Here is a 20,260-nt window from a genome sequence, read left to right on the forward strand (position 1 = left end):
TTAGTTTTATGTCTATAGATGGAACTGATTGTTTTGTGTAAGTGATTCATCTTGTTATTTGTTTGGATTATCATAGTAGGTTAAGAAGTTTTATGTTAAAGGGTATAATTGTAATATTGTAGCTTTCTGTTCTTTTCCTCCTAACTCGGGAACACCTAAAATGTTTAATTTTCTTTCCTTTTCATTTAACTCGGGAACACAAAATAAAATCACCTATTTTCCTTTCTTTTCTCTCTTAGTTTCCTTTCCTTTCCCTTTCTTCTTTAAATGACACTCTGAAACAGAGTGTTAGAGTTTTAGAAATAAGTAATTTCCCTTATGCCCTTGTGAGCCTTCCATATTTAGGTTGGGTTTGGGTTCCTTCAAACTCACAACTAATTAACTACACATAATTATTTTTTATCCATAAAACACCCATTTGGATCCAAGTTATCATTACGCTTATTCCTTTAAAATTCCGGTCATTACATATAATGTTTATATAATATAGTTATATAAATATTTTTAAAATAAACATATATCGACGGCAGTTTTTTTTAGAATTGTGTGAAAGTCGTCGGTAGTTTTCAATAAAAAATATATTTTTCTTTTTTGTATTCCATGGGATCAATTGGTACCCTGTCAGTAATTTTGTTTAAAAAGATATTATTTTATTTTTGGATTTCGTGGAATTTATCCCTAATTATCCGACGAATTAAAAATTATTTAGTCATTTATCTTTATACCACTTTTCAGACGGTGTCCTTTTTAACGAATGTTGACAGGCGGTGTCCTTTACTAGGTATTTTGTTACAAGTTTATTCCTTTACACCCAACCCAGTTAAAAAACCCTGTTAATTGTTGACAGACGGTGTCCTTTACTAGGTATTTTGTTGCAAGTTTAGTCCTTTACCTAGGTATTTTGTTGCAAGTTTAGTCCTTTACACCCAACAATTAACAGAGTTTTTTAACTGGGTTAGGTGTAAAGGACTAAACTTGCAACAAAATACCTAGTAAAGGACATCGCCTGTCAACATTTGTTAAAAAAGACACCGTTTGAAAAGTGGTATAAAGATAAATGACAAAATTTGTAATTTTTCCTAAAAGAATATTATTTTATTTTTGGATTTCGTGGAATTTATCAGTAATTATCCGACGAATTAAAAATTATTTAGTCTTTTTATTTTAGATTTCATAGGTTCCGATGATAGTCCGTTGGTAATTACCGACAGAAAATTTTCTATCGATACTACTCGTTTTTTTTAGTAGTGTGTTATATAGTTCCTTAATAAACAGTATATTCAAACAATGACAAAATGCATAATTAATGATTGTTAATGCCTCAAATTTATATGAAATATGCAAATGGGACCATATAAATAGTGGACAACTTGCTTTCTCCAAACCTTTGTCTTCTTCATATTCAACATCTTGGACATGCGTCACACACATCGTACCCTCTCTTTCTTCTCATTTCCCCGTGTAATCTGTTGTTTTTTATATCATAAGTAAGTTTATTGTGTTGAATAAGACTGTTATTAAGTTGAATCTACTGTTGTTAATTGTCATTCCCCCAAAACAATCTGTATATATACATCATCACCACCTCTCTCCATTGTCCCAAAACACCACTTACATTTGCACTTTCATTCTTCCGTAATGTCAAGCAGAAGATCGGCCCAATCATCAAATGAGGCTGTAAGGCTCACTGATGCTCAAATTGTACAACTCCTCTCGAAGTTGCAACAACTTCTTCCCGAGATTCGTAATCGGCGTTCCAACAAGGTAAAGATTATCCCACATATCATGTAGTTTGTTGATTTGCTTGACATGTTTTCAGTTATGTAAAATATAACGGTTTACCAACTTTGAAATGAAGAAGAAGAATAAAAAAAAAAGAAGCTATTGGATTCTCTTTTTTAACTTTTTTTTTTCTTCAAATAATGTCAAGGACAAGAAATTAATCTCAACATGTGTAAAGACCAAAACAGTTGAGGATTTGACAAAGCAAAAGCTTAACTTTACAAAGTTATCCGGTCACTTCCTGCAACCGTTAGATCAAACGTATAGTCAATATATAACACATGAAAATTACTATCATGCATAACTAAGAAAGTATACCATTTTTATGTTCAACCACTTGGCAAAATCAACAAGCACTTTTCTTTTCTTTGTTATGGTATACCGTAATTGGAGTTCAACTGGAAAATAAAAAAACCCTAACAAGCAACAACTAGTGTGGAGATATTGTATAAATCTTTGACCTCTTGTTTTATTTAATTTATATAGTAATATGCATGTGATAGTCGATCCTAACGACTACGCTCCATAAAGGGTCTATTTTTGAGTCACATGAAAACGACTAAAGCACACTAGATTCATGTACCCAGTCACTTAATTAACATGTATGTGTGCCCGTGTTACAATAATATTTTATTTGTACAGTTTTGGAAAATAAATAATCCTAATAATAGTTTTGGTAAGGCAGGCATCGGCTTCAAAAGTGTTACAAGAGACTTGCAAGTATGTAAGAAGCTTGCATAAGGAGGTTGACGATCTTAGCGAACGATTGTCACATTTACTGTCCACCATCGATGATGAGAGCCCTGAAGCTTCAGTCATCCGAAGTTTGATTATGTAATATTGTATCGGTTATATATTCCATCCTACGTGTTAATTTATGGTGTTTGTGTACCTAAAATTAGTTATGTATTAAACGTGCTTACATACATATCTATATAGGGTTTATATTACCATATATGTTGTACTGATCAGAAAGTTAGTTGGTAACTTTATATAGATAATATATTGCATCACTTTAATCATCGTCAAATTTTATGTATTTTGCTGTCTTTTTCTTCTTCTTTCCACTTTATATCAACATAGAAACTTTGCACGTCAAAGATCACATTCGAGAGGGTGGACTGTCTATCCGTTTAACGATACATTTGTTAATCATGCAAATAAAGTGGGATTTTTTCTTTCTTTCAATTCATACATTAATTGCCTTTCAAAAAAAAAATTCATACATTAATTAAATATTTAATGCGTTATTTTGATGAATAAAACAATATTTATGAGTGACAGGTAGAGGTGCCATTATTGATAACCGATGTTTACCGTAGAACGGTAGAAGTTGATATGCCCACAGACATCTAATTTCATTTGACATTTAGATGCTTATGTTTAATAAAGAAAATGGCCCCCCTTAAGTGTTGTCGTGAATAAAATATAAATAACACTGATTTTTAACAAATTTGCAATAATTTATGGGACAGTGAGAGGTGTTCGTTGTTTTGAAGTGGTTATTTTATTATTATATGATTTAACGTGGATATATGTTTTTTTAGTGTTTGATATAGTAAAATAGATTATTATTTTTATACATAAAGTAAGAAGTTTGGATAATTCTTGTAAAAGTAGTTCCAAGAAAATTTCAGAAGTAGTACCTAGGCAAAAAAAAAAAAAAATACTTATTTTTAATCCTTTTAATATTTACCATTTATTCTCTATATAATCAGAATTTATCAATAATATTTGAATAACCTAATTACATCTGGTATAATCTTATTCGTGTATTTCTTGTCACATAGACAAGCATCGCAAGAAAAGAAAAAACCTACAGAGACGATACCTAATTAAGGGACGACAAAAGTCGTCTCTGTACTTCACTCTACAAATATAAATGCAATACTTCACTAGAAACAATTAATACCGAGTTTAAGATCATTAGGATTCGTCAGTTTAAGATCATCATGATTCGTTATGTTTGAATCTTTGTTAATAAGAGGATTTTATTAATATAGTATTATAGATTATGTGTTGTTGGTAGGGTGGCATAACGAGTCAACCCGATCTTTTAAGACACGAACACGATAACACATGAACCCGAAACACGTAAGACGAACACGACACGAAATCTTATCGTGTTAGATTTTCTAAACACGAACACGAACTTGTTAATAAACATGTTACACGAAACGACCTGCTAAGACACGGAAAAATTACCAACGTATCATACGACATGTTTAAGACACGAACACGACCTGTTTAAGACACGAACATGGCCAAATTAGGGAAGCTGTGAACCGAATTGGGAATGGTGGTGTTTGTGAGAGAGATTTAAAAATTACGGTTTTGATTGTGGAAAAAGAACTGCGTATGTTTGTGAACAATTCATCACAGGTCCCACGACAGATGACCCCATGTCCACACCCACATATAATATTTTTTAATTTTTAATTACTAACATGTACTTAACAGATCTTAACAGGTTAATGGGTTTTAACTTGTTTAGACACGAAACCTGTTAAGGTCTTATCGTGTCGACCTGTTTTAGACACGAAACATGTTAAGGTGAAACACGAAACATGATAACTTCGTGTAGGTACGTGTCATGTTATCGTTTTCGTATCAGAATTACCAGCCCTAGTTGTTGGTGTGTGCATGCGTGTGTTTGTTTTTGGCTTTTGTGTTCTTTGTATGTTTTTGGAATCTCTAAGACCCTAACTTTTGTGGTGTTTAGTGGTGGTTAATTTTGGTGTGTGGTGTATCTAAGGTAGCGTTTGGTATGCAGGAATATGAGATGGAATGGACTATTATGAAGGAACGAAAAAAAGAGTGTTTGGTTGGTCAATGGAATGGAATCGTTCATTCCAAAATGCATTCCATTCCCTCAAAATCATTTCATCATTCCCCCCTGTTTTTTCTCATTCCATTCACTCTTCACCCTTCATTAATAACACCACAACCCACCACCGTCGCCACCACCGTCATCCGCCACCGTCACCCACTTCCGCCGCCACCCGCCGCCACCCACCTCCATCCCTGCCACCGCCATCCCCGCCACCCACCGTCGCCATTGCCACATCCGATGACCGCCACCACGCAACTTTAATCATCGGCGCTGCCATCTACGATCACCGCCGTCGTCGCCACCAACCTCCGCCACCGCTATCAACCGCAACCACCCACTGCCACCGCTGCTACCACCTTTTACCACCGTCACCGCCACTACCACCGCTGCCACTGACCACCGCGGTCACCCACCACCACCACCGCTATCACCACTTGCCGCCGTCTCCACCCACCACCGCCGCCGTCGCTACAACTACCACCTATCACCACCCACCATCACCGTCCATCGTTGACCACCACCATCCAATTTAATTCCTTCGTCTTTTCTCGCATACCAAACAACAAAAAGTAATGCTTCATTCCATTCTCACAAGGCAGCCAAACAAGACATGGAATGGTAATGATCCATTCCATTACCTCATAACTCGTTCATTTTATTCCCCTGTTTATTCTATTACCACATACCAAACAGACTCTAAGTTCTAATGATGGGAAATGATGGTGGTCAAAAGAGTCATCAATTGGGTTGCCACATGGTCGTTGGTGACTATGAACATTCAAACACATTTACTACATCTACATTCTCAAGATGCGCGTTAATAGTGTTTTTCAATGGTTGGGTGAAATGGATGCCAAAGGTAATAGTGTTAGGCATCCCTATTAGACCAACACATTTACAATTTTTCCTACTTTAAAATTATGATTTTACCATTACTTCAAAATTATGTTTTTCCCCAACTTAAAAATAAATTTAAGCTTTTGCTCGCAGCTAAAAATTTCAATTTTACTCCCGGCTAAAAATTACAATTTTGCCCCGTTTAAATTTACACTTTTGGCATTAGTTTTTTTCCTTAAAATTACGATTTTGCCATCAGTTCAAAAGGATGTTTTTACCACCACTTAAAAATAAATTTACGTTTTTGCTCCCAGCTAAAAATTTTAATTTTCCCCTCGGTTCAAAGTTATGATTTTGCGCCGTTTAAATTTACAGTTTTGCCATTAGTTTTTTGCTCACAATCACGTTACGATTTTGTTAAATCAACTTAAATTTACATTTTCTCCATCGTTTTTGTTTGTTTTCCTGGTTAAATTACAATTTTGCCCCCAGTGTAAAATTACAGTCATGCCGGCAGCTGCCTAGCACTCCCCCATTGGTCCATTTAATTTACGATTTTATCCCTGAATTAGAATTATGATTCCGCCCTTAGTTTTCTATCGTTTTAGTTTTTGTAGCAAAACTATAAAAGTATTTTGTTTTTATTGGTTGACTCCATTTAATTTTTTTTTCGTGTCAAGGAGCTGCCTAACACTCGCTCATTAGTTCTGAAAAATTACACCTTTTGCCCTGGGCCGAAAATTACGGTCTTATCATCGTTTTAGTTTTTTTCCTATCAAAATTATAGTAGTGTTTTTTTATTGATTGAGAATTATTCGGCCATCGCCCCGCAACGCGGGTGGGACATCAACTAATATAAATACATTCAAACAAACTAAGTAAGTCGCGCAGTAACTTGTTTAAAATATTAGTATAAACGTAGATGGAAACTAAAATTTATATAAAAACTAGGGGGAATACCCGTGCGATGCACGACATGCATAATAGTTATTGTTTTTTCCTGGAACGACGACTGATATAGATAGTGCGTGACACGGTACGAAAATGCGAATATAGTATAGATTTTTAAAACAAAAACCGGGTTTTTTTAAAGTTAGCCGTTTGACTATGGTTATTTTGACCAAAGTCCACTCCTCATTCGGCGCTTTGTGGTAGCACCACCAGTCAAAAAAGGCCCAAAACACTCGAGGGTACAGTGTTCCCCCACGTTTTTAAGACGCTTTGAGAGAGGTTTGCGCCCCACCACATGTGGTCTCACAAAACTTCAAATCTATGGACGTGTGGTTTCTCAATCCTCTTCAAAAGACGTCACAGTTTTCAATTTTTTTTATTTTTTCTTTTTCATTGTGTTTTAAATGGTGTAAAATAGATGTTATATATATATATATATATATATATATATATATATATATATATATACACATATTATACTACATACACATACACATATAAATTTAGTTTTAACATTTAAAAGTCAAATTGCAGGTTTTGTTCCCTTTTATAGATCAGAAAGCAGTTTATAAACTAACAAAATTAACAAATCCTAACAGTTCTTCAAGTGTTTAGTTATATAATCTATATATTTATTTACTAAAATTTATTACAATTAACCCAATACTTAATAAATAGGGTATGCAGGACTTAAAAAGTGTTATCTGGACACGTATGTCACTCCAGCTTGCCAATCTTGTGTACCGACTCCAGGGTAACATTTTCAGATGCCTGCAACGCATCTGGTTATAAAAGTAAAAAATAAACAAAAATGATGTTTTAGATTTTTACCCTGGTCTCAAACTTAATGTAGTTGTTTAGTCCATTTAATTAAATTTTATTTTTAGTTGACGCATAGGTACAATGTAGTCCTCTATTTGTGACAATTGTCATTGTGCTTATAGTCATGTGATGTTGTTTTAATACCCGTTAACCAACTCGTTTCGCCTCTATTTCTCAGTTATTTAAAGAAGCAACATATACATCAGAGGTAAATTTCTAAAGATAATGGTGAACCGTCAATGGTACAATAAACTTACCTCAAGACTACCATTTGCTAAACTGGTAGTGTATCTCAGAGTCCAGAAATCCCGTGCTAGAGCTATTTCAATTAATATATGGAGAAAAGGAAGAGCCGCATTGATTAAACATGGTCATAAAGGCTCGTACTATTTCATTAAAGTTAATTGTAATATTAAGTATTAGTTATCTAATAACCAATCAATCCTTTAAGATGAATTGTTATGAAAAGTCTATAAACCCTAACTTAAACATTAATATATGGAGAAAAGGAAGAGGCTCATTGATTAAACATGGTCATAAAGGCTGGTACTATTTCATTAAAGTTAATTGTAATGCATTTAAAGCAACCATAAATTTTGATTTTAAATATAAGATATAGCTAAACTTAGAAATTGTTTACTGAAAGTTGAAGTTGAAATAAATCATATTCAGATAATTATTTTTTATATGCAAATTCAAACAGACCTATCAAAATATGTAGGAAAACCCCATGCAAGTCTAACTCCGTCACGCTTAAATTCATGTAACCTGGATGCGGTTCATTACTTATTTAACCCATTTATTTAAATAGGCAGGCGAGTAGTAATCGGGTTGGTGGGTTGTAAAACTGTGTTAATTTTACCAGCATGGTGGAAGTCAATATTCTACCAGTATCATTACATCCAACTTTTTAAAAGTAAACAAATGGTTTGATAATATGAAAACTATTTCAAATGAATATTAGTAATGTATAAATTTAAACGAACATTCAAATGAAAATAAAGAATGGTTACAAACGAACGCAAATAAGAGAGAGGACAGACATAAACGAAAGTCAATCATCGAACATAAATGAACGAAAATAAACGAACATAACATCGAACCTCCAATTCGTTTACGGGTTGCACCTACTTCTGTTTAAAGCAAGATGTATAGATTATGCAACGTACCTTAACCACGCGTGTGTGTGTATGTGAATATATGTTTTTAACTTGATCCGCATAAATAGTTTTGAGCCAATAGAAAGCGAACCGGGGACTAAATAAAAAATGGAACCCAACTAAAAGCGAAAACCAAGGAAACTGAAACCAAACCTAAACGAACCAAAAAACAAACCAGACCGAAATGAACCTATACAAACTGAATAATTTTACCGAAACAAATAAGCTGAGACAGATAATGTTGCTGAAATGAAAACCGAACCTGAACCAAAAACAAATAAAGCGAATCTAACCGGAAAGGAAACTAAATTTACACAAAACTAAAAAAAACTGAAAACGGAACAAAAAACGTAAAAGATCTTACCGAAACGAACTCAAAAAACTTAGATCGAAACAAACAATTCCTGGGAAAAATCAAAACCAAAACGATGCAACTAATGAGATGTCGTACGGAGGCGAAACTAATGAGATGTCGTACGGAGGCGAAACCGAAACCTCTGGCGGAGGATTTAAAGCTTTTCCGGCGAACCTCCGATGACTCGCCTTCTCTTTCTTCTGGTTAGGTTTACGGTCGCGACAGTTAACCTGTTCACTACTGGTAAAGTTTTCTTCAATAGCTTCAATTACTTGATGAATTAGCTCTCGGTTAACAGACGTGTCCCACCGGAACCAGTAGTTCGTGTAATAATCGAAGCAATCGCAGTCGAATACCGGAAATTTGTGTGCGGCCGGAGCTTTCTTCTTATTGTTATTATCAGATGATCTAAGGTTTGTGGAATTATTTTTGACACAAATGATTAAAGTAATGTAACTTGTGATTATTAAACTGGAATTGTTTTTGACCCAAATGATTAAAGTAATGTAACTTGTGATTATTAAGTAAATTAAATGAAATTAATAGGATTCTTATAGGCTGGTGCATTTAAAAGGAATTTTTACATATATCCCCTTATTAAAAGCCCTTATTACATATTTGTCCAATCTTTAAAATCAATTACATATTTCCCCCTTTCTTTATGAAATTACCCTTTTACCCTTTTTCTTAATTTCTTATCTCTTAACTTCAAAATCAATCTAGTCAATACTCTATATGTTGTGATAAAATCTTTAAAATATTTCTTTGAAAAAAAAAACGGTCATACCCATTTTATAAAACAAGTGACCTTTTTACATATATATATACTGGTTAATTTAAGTTTACATATTTTTAACAACCGACCCATTATACATTTAAATTTTAGTTAACTACACTAACAATTTACGGTAAAATATCTAAAATATCTTATATAAAAAAACATATTGTTATACAATATACGTTTGTTTTTTTCAAGTCGTAATCAATTTTTCTTTAGCCTAAATCTTAGTTCGATCATCAACATTTTAATTGTTTTGAAGCAGGAGCTAAGTTTTCATTTTTTTTGTGTAATGCTATTTCAGAAATCTAATTGTCATGTTTTAAACATTCAAAATAATATTGAAAAAACTGTTTTACAGCAAAAGTAAATTTTTAAACCATGGTCGCATGACTGTTTTCTTTAAAAAAAATAAAGCTTAAAAGCTATGACGTATTATATATAATCAAAACTTTCAATTTTCACATAACAGAGGCAGAAGCTTATAAAAAAATAGGCAGGGCTTATAAAAAAATGAATTCATATCATTAGGTTAATATCTTATCTGTAAACAATTATATTACACATTAAATCATAAAATATGTAAGTAATGGTATTAGAAAGGGGAAAAATGTAATAATCATTTAATAAGTTCATTAATGGTAAAATAGTAATTCTATAGGAGTGATTTTAATAAAATGGGTAAATATGTAATATGTATGGTTTAAAAGGGGAAAATATGTAATTGATTTTATGGGTTGGGTATATATGTAATAAATGATCTTAGGAGGGGGATATATGTAAATGACCTCATTTAAAACAACTATAAATTTTGGTTTTAAAATAGAACATATAACTAAACTTTAGAATATATCAGATTCAGATGATCTAGGGTTTGTGGAATTATTTTTGACACAAATGATTAAAGTAATGTAACTTGTGATTATTAAACTGGAATTGTTTTTGACCCAAATGATTAAAGTAATGTAACTTGTGATTATTAAGTAAATTAAATGAAATTAATAGGATTCTTATAGGCTGGTGCATTTAAAAGGAATTTTTACATATATCCCCTTATTAAAAGCCCTTATTACATATTTGTCCAATCTTTAAAATCAATTACATATTTCCCCCTTTCTTTATGAAATTACCCTTTTACCCTTTTTCTTAATTTCTTATCTCTTAACTTCAAAATCAATCTAGTCAATACTCTATATGTTGTGATAAAATCTTTAAAATATTTCTTTGAAAAAAAAAAACGGTCATACCCATTTTATAAAACAAGTGACCTTTTTACATATCTAGTTACTGGTTAATTTAAGTTTACATATTTTTTACAACCGACCCATTATACATTTAAATTTTAGTTAACTACACTAACAATTTACGGTAAAATATCTAAAATATCTTATATAAAAAAACATATTGTTATACAATATACGTTTGTTTTTTTCAAGTCGTAATCAATTTTTCTTTAGCCTAAATCTTAGTTCGATCATCAACATTTTAATTGTTTTGAAGCAGGAGCTAAATTTCCATTTTTTTTGTGTAATGCTATTTCAGAAATCTAATTGTCATGTTTTAAACATTCAAAATAATATTGAAAAAACTGTTTTACAGCAAAAGTAAATTTTTAAACCATGGTCGCATGACTGTTTTCTTTAAAAAAAATAATGCTTAAGAGCTATGACGTATTATATATAATCAAAACTTTCAATTTTCACATAACAGAGGCAGAAGCTTATAAAAAAATAGGCAGGGCTTATAAAAAAATGAATTCATATCATTAGGTTAATATCTTATCTGTAAACAATTATATTACACATTAAATCATAAAATATGTAAGTAATGGTATTAGAAAGGGGAAAAATGTAATAATCATTTAATAAGTTCATTAAGGGTAAAATAGTAATTCTATAGAGGTGATTTTAATAAAATGGGTAAATATGTAATATGTATGGTTTAAAAGGGGGAAATATGTAATTGATTTTATGGGTTGGGTATATATGTAATAAATGATCTTAGGAGGGGGATATATGTAAATGACATCATTTAAAACAACCATAAATTTTGGTTTTAAAATAGAACATATAACTAAACTTTAGAATATATATATAGATTGATAAATATTTAAAGAATTCTAATAATTACTAAGTATAATAAATAAACTAAAAGTACAACTAAAAAATAACCTTATATTTGTGATATATATCAAAATATCAAAACATCATATTTTATTTTATCATAAAAATTACCACATCAACTAAAGGGAATATACATATACCACCTAGGGTGGGGTTCTAGAGTGAACACTAGTGTATTTGCAAACTGAGTGAACAAATCCTGACCATTGATCTACACACGTGTATGGCCAGGATCTCATCATCAAATCGTAAAATACACTAGTGTATTTCAACATTAAATCATGGTCATTGATCTACATACGTGTATGACCAGAATTAGTTCACTCAGTTCGCAAGCTACACTAACCATTTTTCAATGTTACGGACACTAAAATAACTCATATTTTTTCTAACAATAAAAATCACACAAACTTTCTTATTGTTACAGTCTTGTATTTTTTTCTAAAAACATTATGAGTAAGTTGCCAAAACCGTCCCTGAGGTTTGGGATGTTTGGTAGTTTCATTCTAAACAATTTTTTTTTTACCATATTGTCCTTACTTTTGGATTTTTTTGCTATTTTCATCCAAACATCTATTTTTTTTTTTTTTTTTGCCAAATTGTCCTTAAGATTTGAGTTTTTTTTATTATTTTCATCTAAATATCTATCAGAAAAAACAAAGCACGTTAAATGTTTGGATGAAAATGATAAAAAAAAAAAAACCCAAAAATGAACAACAATATAATATAATACCAAAAAGTTATGTTGAATAAAACTCACAGATATGCCCAAAGCTTAAGGATGATTTTGGACATTTACTCTGTAACTAAATACATATCAAGTGGCATGAATTAAATTAATATGAAACTTCATCACTATTTGGTGATTATCTATTTCTTTTCAAGTTAACTTAATTTAACAACTTAATTATAACGCCATCAATAATTGAGATAAGCAAAATGGTTCCCTCTAGACCCATTTTCTTATCTAAGCTTTTAGAGTTTCTACTTAGGTCGTATGGTATCACCCTTTCACTAAATGACTTTCACTTCACAGTAAACTATAACATAAAGTTGCAGAAAGTATATTGTTTTACAGAACATTGAATATTTTTAAAGAAACTAGCAAGATGCTAAATCTAAAAGTACATATTATATAAACGTGTTTGAAACATTGAACAAGCATCAATCATCCCAATTGAAAGATTGTAATCCATAATAATCCAAAAAAAAAAAACTGAAAACAAAAAAGAGTTCGCCTTTATGATTTCAACCACTTTGATCGGTGTATTTGGCATACTTTGATCGGTGTATTTCGCATTAGTATGTTGTTGAAAGGTTCTTTCATTTCTAGTTTTCCATAAAATGCTATTGTATAACATGTATCTTGTAAAATATCCTTGTTGAAAATTGGGACATCATATCATATATAGTTGTTTTTAAGAAATTTGTCTTCTATATATCATATATAGTTGTTTTTTAAGAAATTTGTCTTCTATATAAAAGAAACAAGCCAACAGATTTTGTTCATAAAGTTTGGAGGCAGCCTTTTCCAAAGTCCAAATCTTTAAAGGGGACAGAAGGAACACTTTTCTTGACCTTTTTTCCATAATTCGGGCTACCAATTACATAAATCGCTCTACCATTTTAACGCCCATAATTTAGGGTCGCTTTTTGCTTCCAAGATCTTGGATTTTGTTCTTTTGTTCTTTTGACTACTCATCTATTTGATCATCATAACTTTTGATTAAATATGCTTTATTTTGCATTCAATAACTTTTTGATACAAAAATGATCCAAACAAATTTTATGATACGACCAATTAAATATGCTTTATTTTGCATTCTCGAACCTTTTGATTTGAGCTTGTTGAATATTCATTTTGTTGGTGGGTCTCCTTTGCATTAGTACTAGATAGAAGAAAGCTTCATTGACGAGAAAATTAGTTGGTAACGAAATTATATGAAGAATAGAAAGCTCAGTTTGTAAATTTTACCGACAGATTTCTATTCACGTTTCCATAGAAGAAGCATCATAACCGATATTACCGACAGAATTCTGTGAGAATCTAGTACTGAAAAAAGTTTTTATTATTTTAGAAAGATGAAAACAACATATTACCAACCCGGTGTTGGTTATTGCCTATGGTTTTACCTGAGGATTTTTAATTGTGAGTAGATATGTTCTTTTTAATATAAAACACAATTTACTGATAGATATCCTGAATATGGTCACTAAACATGATTTTTGCTTTTTAACGCGTATGGAGTACCCGGCGATTCTGTTGGACGTTAAAAAAAAATATAAAACACAATTTTACTGATAGATATCCCTCTGAATATGGTCGGTAAACATGATTTTTGTGGATAACTAATTTTCTTTTTTTATTGCCTGTAATAAAAGATTATATAATATATAACTCAACACATATAACCAATCAAATATAAAACATGAATAGAATATATAACAAACAGAGAATATCAATCACATAATTTACCTCTAAAATATAGTTTGCTGATGTTGATACACCATTTCACTTTAACTCTGTCTATATATATGTATAGAGTCCGGTTAACGTACAATATTCCTTAACGTACTAGCGTACGCTGTGAAATTACGCACATTGTAAGACTCAAAACTCTAATCACGCATGTTGAAAACCATAACATGCTTCATTACATAATTATAACATGCTTCGTTACCTAAGTATAACATGCGTGATTATGGTTTTTCAACATCCATGATTAGGGTTTTGAAATTTACAACGTGCGTAATGTCACAACGTATGCTCGTACGTTAAACAATATTGTATTTTACACTTTCACACACACACACACATATATATATATATATATATATATATATATATAGGATTAGGTTCAAACGTGAACAAAATCCCAAGAGTGAACTGCGTGAACTGATCTGGACCTTTGATTTTGTAGATGATAGATCTTAGATCAATGGCACAATTGTAATTAAAGGTATAATAAATTTAATTTAAATTTTAATCTAAAGGGTAGAATAGGAAACTTTCATATTAAACATATGGAAACTAATATATTTATATATATAAATCACGAAGGCAAGAAAGTCCTCCCTAAATTAATTCATTGCCTTATCTAGCTTCTCTTCCTTTGAAGAATAAACGTTGGAGGATGAAGAATCGATCCCCTCAGAATCACAATAATGAGTTTGAAGGTGAGTGTTTTTATATAATTGTTATTATTATATTTCACTTCATTTCTATCCTGAATAATTCCAAGTTAACAAATCAAGTATCTTTTTTCTTTTCAATTAATTCACGGTGTATTATATGAATGTTGACGCATATATATATTACATATACATTTTCTGAGTAACATATTATATAAAGAAGGCTGGATATTTTCAAGAACTTAATAATAAATTTGGCAGAGGTGAGCAGTAGAAAATGGGAGGTCATTAACTTGTCCGAACAAGAAGAAGAGCTGGTTTATAGGAAGCGTCGCCGCTCACGGCGGCGACGGCGACGGCGGCTGGGAATTTTGACGGTGATGATGACAAACAGAACCTATCCCAACGAGTTTCTGGTAAAACTCTCCCTCGTTTTCTTTTATTTTTTTCCTTTCTTTTCTTTTCGGAAAAATTGATGTTCGGTTGTTGATAATGGTGATGGTTACTGTTTCCGGTGATGATGAACTTTATTTTTTTCCTTTCCTTTCTTTTCTTTTTTACGATGTTTGGTTGTTCATTGACTGTACACATATGTATTGTAGCAGGTTTTGTGATATATCAGAAGGTTGTGTTTATTGATTGTGTAAAGTCGTTGATGTACACTTGTGATTTTGCTCTGTTTTTAATGCGATGTACACATGTGTATTTTGATTTTCCTCTGTTTTTAATGCGATGTACACATGTGTATAGCGTCTGTTTTTGTGATATCTCAGTTTTTTTTTGTGTATTAAATGTGTAAAGTTGTTGATGTACACTTGTGAATTATGCAAAGTATTAGTTGCTGAGTTTTTTTTTGTTCAATTCGTTGATTTTGCTCTGCTTTTAACGCGATGTACACATGTGTATTCTGATTTTGCTCTGTTTTTAATGCGATGTACACATGTGTATTCTGATTTTGCTCTAATTATAACCCAATGTACACATGTGTATAGCGTCTGCTTTTGTGATATCTCATAATTTTTTGTGTATTGAATGTGTAAAGTTGTTGATGTACACTTGTGAATTATGCAAAGTATTAGTTGTTGAGTTTTTTTGTTCTATTATAGGAGATGTTGTTAACGAGAAAAGTGGAGATGGAAGGTCGGTAAGGATGATTCACGTATGAGGTCGATAAGGATGATTTAGCATACAACGTGGCGAATAGTTGTAAACGATTATGTTTTTCTTTTTTTTCGATTATGTTAGGTTTATTGTTTTTACGAAACCGGAACTTGTAATTATATGTTTTTTTTGTTTGGTTTGGAAAATATTATGGAACTTGTAATTTGTTAAATATAAAATAGTTTACAGGTATTGTTTATATGTATGTATTATGTAGCTAATTACACATATGTACGATGCTGAGTACACATGTGTACTGTTCTATTTATATCCAAGTACACATGTGTATACCGTTGAAATATTAAGGTTACGTGGATCTTAAAAATTAAAATTTAAATTCTATTGATGAAATCTAAAATAAAAATTAAAATTGAAATCTCGTGATTTGTTGTTTGTTTTGAGAATTATCTTATTAATAAATAAAACATAATGTGGATAATGAATTTAAATGAGGAAAGATGTAACTTAATTCAGTTATTAAAATAATGATTAAAATCTAATTTTTTATATAATTACAATCATACCCTTAACAACTAAAAAGGGAATCAAGGGTCTATATAAGTTCACGCAGTTCACTCTTGGGAGGTTGTTCACGCTGGAACCCTACCCTACCAAAATATAGCATCTCTCAAATGTATGTGGATGGCATGTTGGGTGGCTTAGTGGCATAAGGTGTTTAATATGTTAATTCTCGAACTAGATTTTAGTATGTGTATGAGGATGGAGGGGTGGGCGGGGGTGTTTGCCTATAAAAAGGATAAAAAAAAAGACAATTGTACAACCCGAATACATATACCATATAATAACTTAAAGAGGAGGGGGTGGAGCTAGAGCTAGAGCTAAAAATCTGTTAAACAACAATTGTACAAGCACTTATATATTCTTAGCATACATGTATACACGTTATAAAAATTCAGTCATTTTGATTATGATAAAAACATGAAGATGCGATCAAATGCTATATTTGTTTACCATATGACATCCTATGTCTTGACTCTTGATCGTCAACAATGAATATTCCATATTCTGGTTAGAAAGAATAAGGTGATGCACACGTTGACCATGGACCTTCTTGGCAAGTCTAGATACTAGATAATTTAGACAATGGTAATCTCAAAGGAAGTGTGATACAAATAGAAGACATACAGTTGATGCACGCTTTAACCATGAACCGGACAATATAAATATTATTCAGACCAACCAAGTTTATATAATTAAAAAAATGCTTCTATGCATTTTAAACATAATTAAATTTTATATCTTTTATAAATATATATTAAGCATATTGGCTGAAAGAATATACCATTACATTATATTTTACGTTCTTGAAACCTCAACAAATATACAAGGGTACTATGAGAAACAAGGTAGTGTAAATGAAGGAGAACCCTATCCCATAATCTACCCAAAACTCACACAAGTTTTATGACTTATAGCAACATCAAGTCTAAGCTCTAACTCCATTATGTATAATGTCTTACCCTTAGACTACACGGTATGAAGGGCTTGAAGTGACACGTGACAACCACGTCAGCAGAGAGGGATTTCCCTTTCAAGCCTCAAAAAGAGCAGGTAGGAGGGGCGTGGGAGGGGGCGTGTGGCAATCACATTTTTATTTAATTATGTTCAAAAAAATTAAACAAATCAAGGAAGAAACCCACCACCCAATCAACACCGGCCACGTGATCACCATCCACCTCCAACACCTCATGAAGAAACCCACGCCACCACCTCCACGCCATGCCCACGCCTATACGCAGGGCGGTGTGTCGTCGTTGGAGAAGCTCCGCGCCACCCTCTCCCACGCCCACACCATGTAGTCTTACAATGGAACCAAAGGCCACATCAATTACCCATAGAACATCAAAACGCACGTTGATATGTCCAAAAGAAATACTTGCGTAACCATAATATATACAAAAACAAACCAAAATTACGGTTTACAAAGTCAAAATCCATGCATCTATATTTATACTATATAATAAAAGAAATCAAAGGGGACACCTGTCATTCGTTGGAGCTATCTATTTTTTTTTATTTTCTCACCTTTATCTTCTACTTAATTATGGATAATTATTTTTAAAATTTTTGTCTTTATCTTCCACATAATTATAGAAAATTATTTTTTAATTAAAGTTATTAAATCCAATGTTTTAATAAAACATCCATATAATATATAGAATTAGGTTCAAGAGTGAACACTAGTGTATTTGCGAACTAATCCTGGCCATACACGTGTGTATATCAATGGCCAGGATTTGATGATGAAACACACTAGTGTATTTTATGATTTGATGATAAAATCCAAGTCATACACGTGTGTAAATCAATGACCAGGATTTATTCACTCAGTTCGCAAATACACTAGTGTTCAGCCTATAATCCTACCCTACATATATATATAACCGAAATATACAATTCATTTAAAAACATACCTTTTCTATAGGGATGGTTCATATAAGAACCGGCTTGAGTTGAGAGAATTCGTAGGAGCTCAACTTCCAATTTTTATTTTCAAAATTTATTTTTCACCAAAAATCATTTTAAAAAATTAGCTTTCCAAAGGAAAATAAAAATAAAAATTCCTTGCCACTTTTTTATGGTGGCAGTTTCACTCCACCACTTCAGACGCTAGAGTGATTTAAGGTGAGTTAATGATTCTTACATGTGACAAAAAAAAAATTGACAATTGAATTTTCTTTTGATTTTTTTTCATAGGGGGGCTTTTTTTTTTTTTTTGTATTACTCTATCTTTACGTAAAATTTGGTCAAAAGACTCTCATGGGAAGTAGAGTTCTCAAGAGTTCTCTCATCAGAAGTTGACTACAAAGTCTAAAATTTCTAAAAAATGTAAAAAGGTCATAAAACACACCTAAAACTCAAATATAACATAATAAAGATTATTAAAATACCACATATGTGGGTCTTGTTTTGTGTTTTGGATGATAAAGCTCTGATTATCCAATGACTAACATTTTGTATTTTATGTTGATTATTATGTTGTGGTTTATATTTCTAGTTCTACGATGGTGTGTTTGAGTTTTATGAAATGCTAGGGTTTGAGTATAATATTTTAGTAACCTTCACTCTTTTATTTATGGGTTTTTGATGTTTCAGGGCTGAAATTATGATATTTTATGATTTTGTTCACTTTTTAAAAGATTTAAACTTTGTAGCCAAACCCACCATATATATATATATATATATATATATATATATATATATATATATAGGGGAAGGATGTATAGAAAACCCACTTTAATTTAGAAAACCCGGGAAACTTAAAGCTCCCGATGCTTTTTTTTTTCTTAAAAAAATTTACACATGTTATATACATGTTTTTAAGGGTTTTGGGCAAAAAAAAAAAATCAAAAAAGCGCCAAGTAGATATTTTTAAAAAAAATAAACAAGTTTTTGTGTAACACATGTTACATTTATCTGACATATTTGTAACATGTGTTACACCAAAACTTGTTTATTTTTTTTTTTTAAATATCTACTCGGCGCTTTTTTGATTTTTTTTTGCCCAAAACCCTTAAAAACATGTATATAACATGTGTAAATTTTTTCAAGAAAAAAAAACATCGGGAGCTTTGAGTTTCCCGGGTTTTCTAAATTAAAGTGGGTTTTCTATAGATACTTACATTATATATATATATATATATATATATATATATATATATATATATATATAGGTAGAGAATCCTGTAAAAAGTGCTCAAAGTGCCCCAAGTGTGAGAAGTGTATTATAACACTATATATAATACTATATAACACCACATAAACACCGTATAACAATATGTAACACCATATAATACCATATAACACTATGTAATACTATATAACATTATATAACAAATATAACACTATAGTTTGTCTGATAGCATGTCTATGATAGATGTATAGTGTTATATTTGTTATATAATGTTATATAGTGTTACATAGTGTTATATGGTATTATATGGTGTTACATATTGTTATACGGTGTTTATATGGTGTTATATAGTATTATATATAATGTTATAATACACTTCTCACACTTTAGACCCTTTTTACACTATCCTTACCCTATATATATATATATATGTGTATGTATATAATTATTTTAATCATATTTTAAATAACAGTTTTTTAATGATAAGTTTAGATAAAAGTATTTAAGTAAAACATCATACAAAAAAAAATCTTTTAAGTATTTGATTTTTCATTGTTATCTAAATAAAATATCAATATTCATCTATTTTTATATTTATCAATATTTATATATATTGTTTAATAAAAGAAAACTATGAGAGATATTTTTCATCAATTAAAGTTATTTATTTT

General features: G+C 31.2%; 2 protein-coding genes across 2 annotated transcripts; both read left to right on the plus strand.

Moving 5' to 3' along the window:
* The first annotated feature begins 1,396 nt into the window (after positions 1-1,396).
* LOC110874763 (transcription factor PRE1) lies at positions 1,397-2,812 on the plus strand. Its single transcript, XM_022123209.2, has 2 exons — positions 1,397-1,764; positions 2,468-2,812. Exons 1-2 carry the CDS (start codon positions 1,639-1,641, stop codon positions 2,618-2,620), a joined length of 279 nt encoding a protein of 92 aa, XP_021978901.1. The 5' UTR covers positions 1,397-1,638; the 3' UTR covers positions 2,621-2,812.
* An 11,879-nt stretch (positions 2,813-14,691) lies between these two features.
* LOC110876520 lies at positions 14,692-16,136 on the plus strand. Its single transcript, XM_035977770.1, has 3 exons — positions 14,692-14,818; positions 15,035-15,189; positions 15,880-16,136. The coding sequence occupies exons 1-3, from the start codon at positions 14,776-14,778 to the stop codon at positions 15,919-15,921; spliced, it is 240 nt and encodes a 79-aa protein (XP_035833663.1). The 5' UTR covers positions 14,692-14,775; the 3' UTR covers positions 15,922-16,136.
* Positions 16,137-20,260: the final 4,124 nt, after the last annotated feature.

Source organism: Helianthus annuus, chromosome 9 (assembly GCF_002127325.2).
Source record: "Helianthus annuus cultivar XRQ/B chromosome 9, HanXRQr2.0-SUNRISE, whole genome shotgun sequence".
NCBI classification, from domain to species: Eukaryota; Viridiplantae; Streptophyta; class Magnoliopsida; order Asterales; family Asteraceae; genus Helianthus; species Helianthus annuus.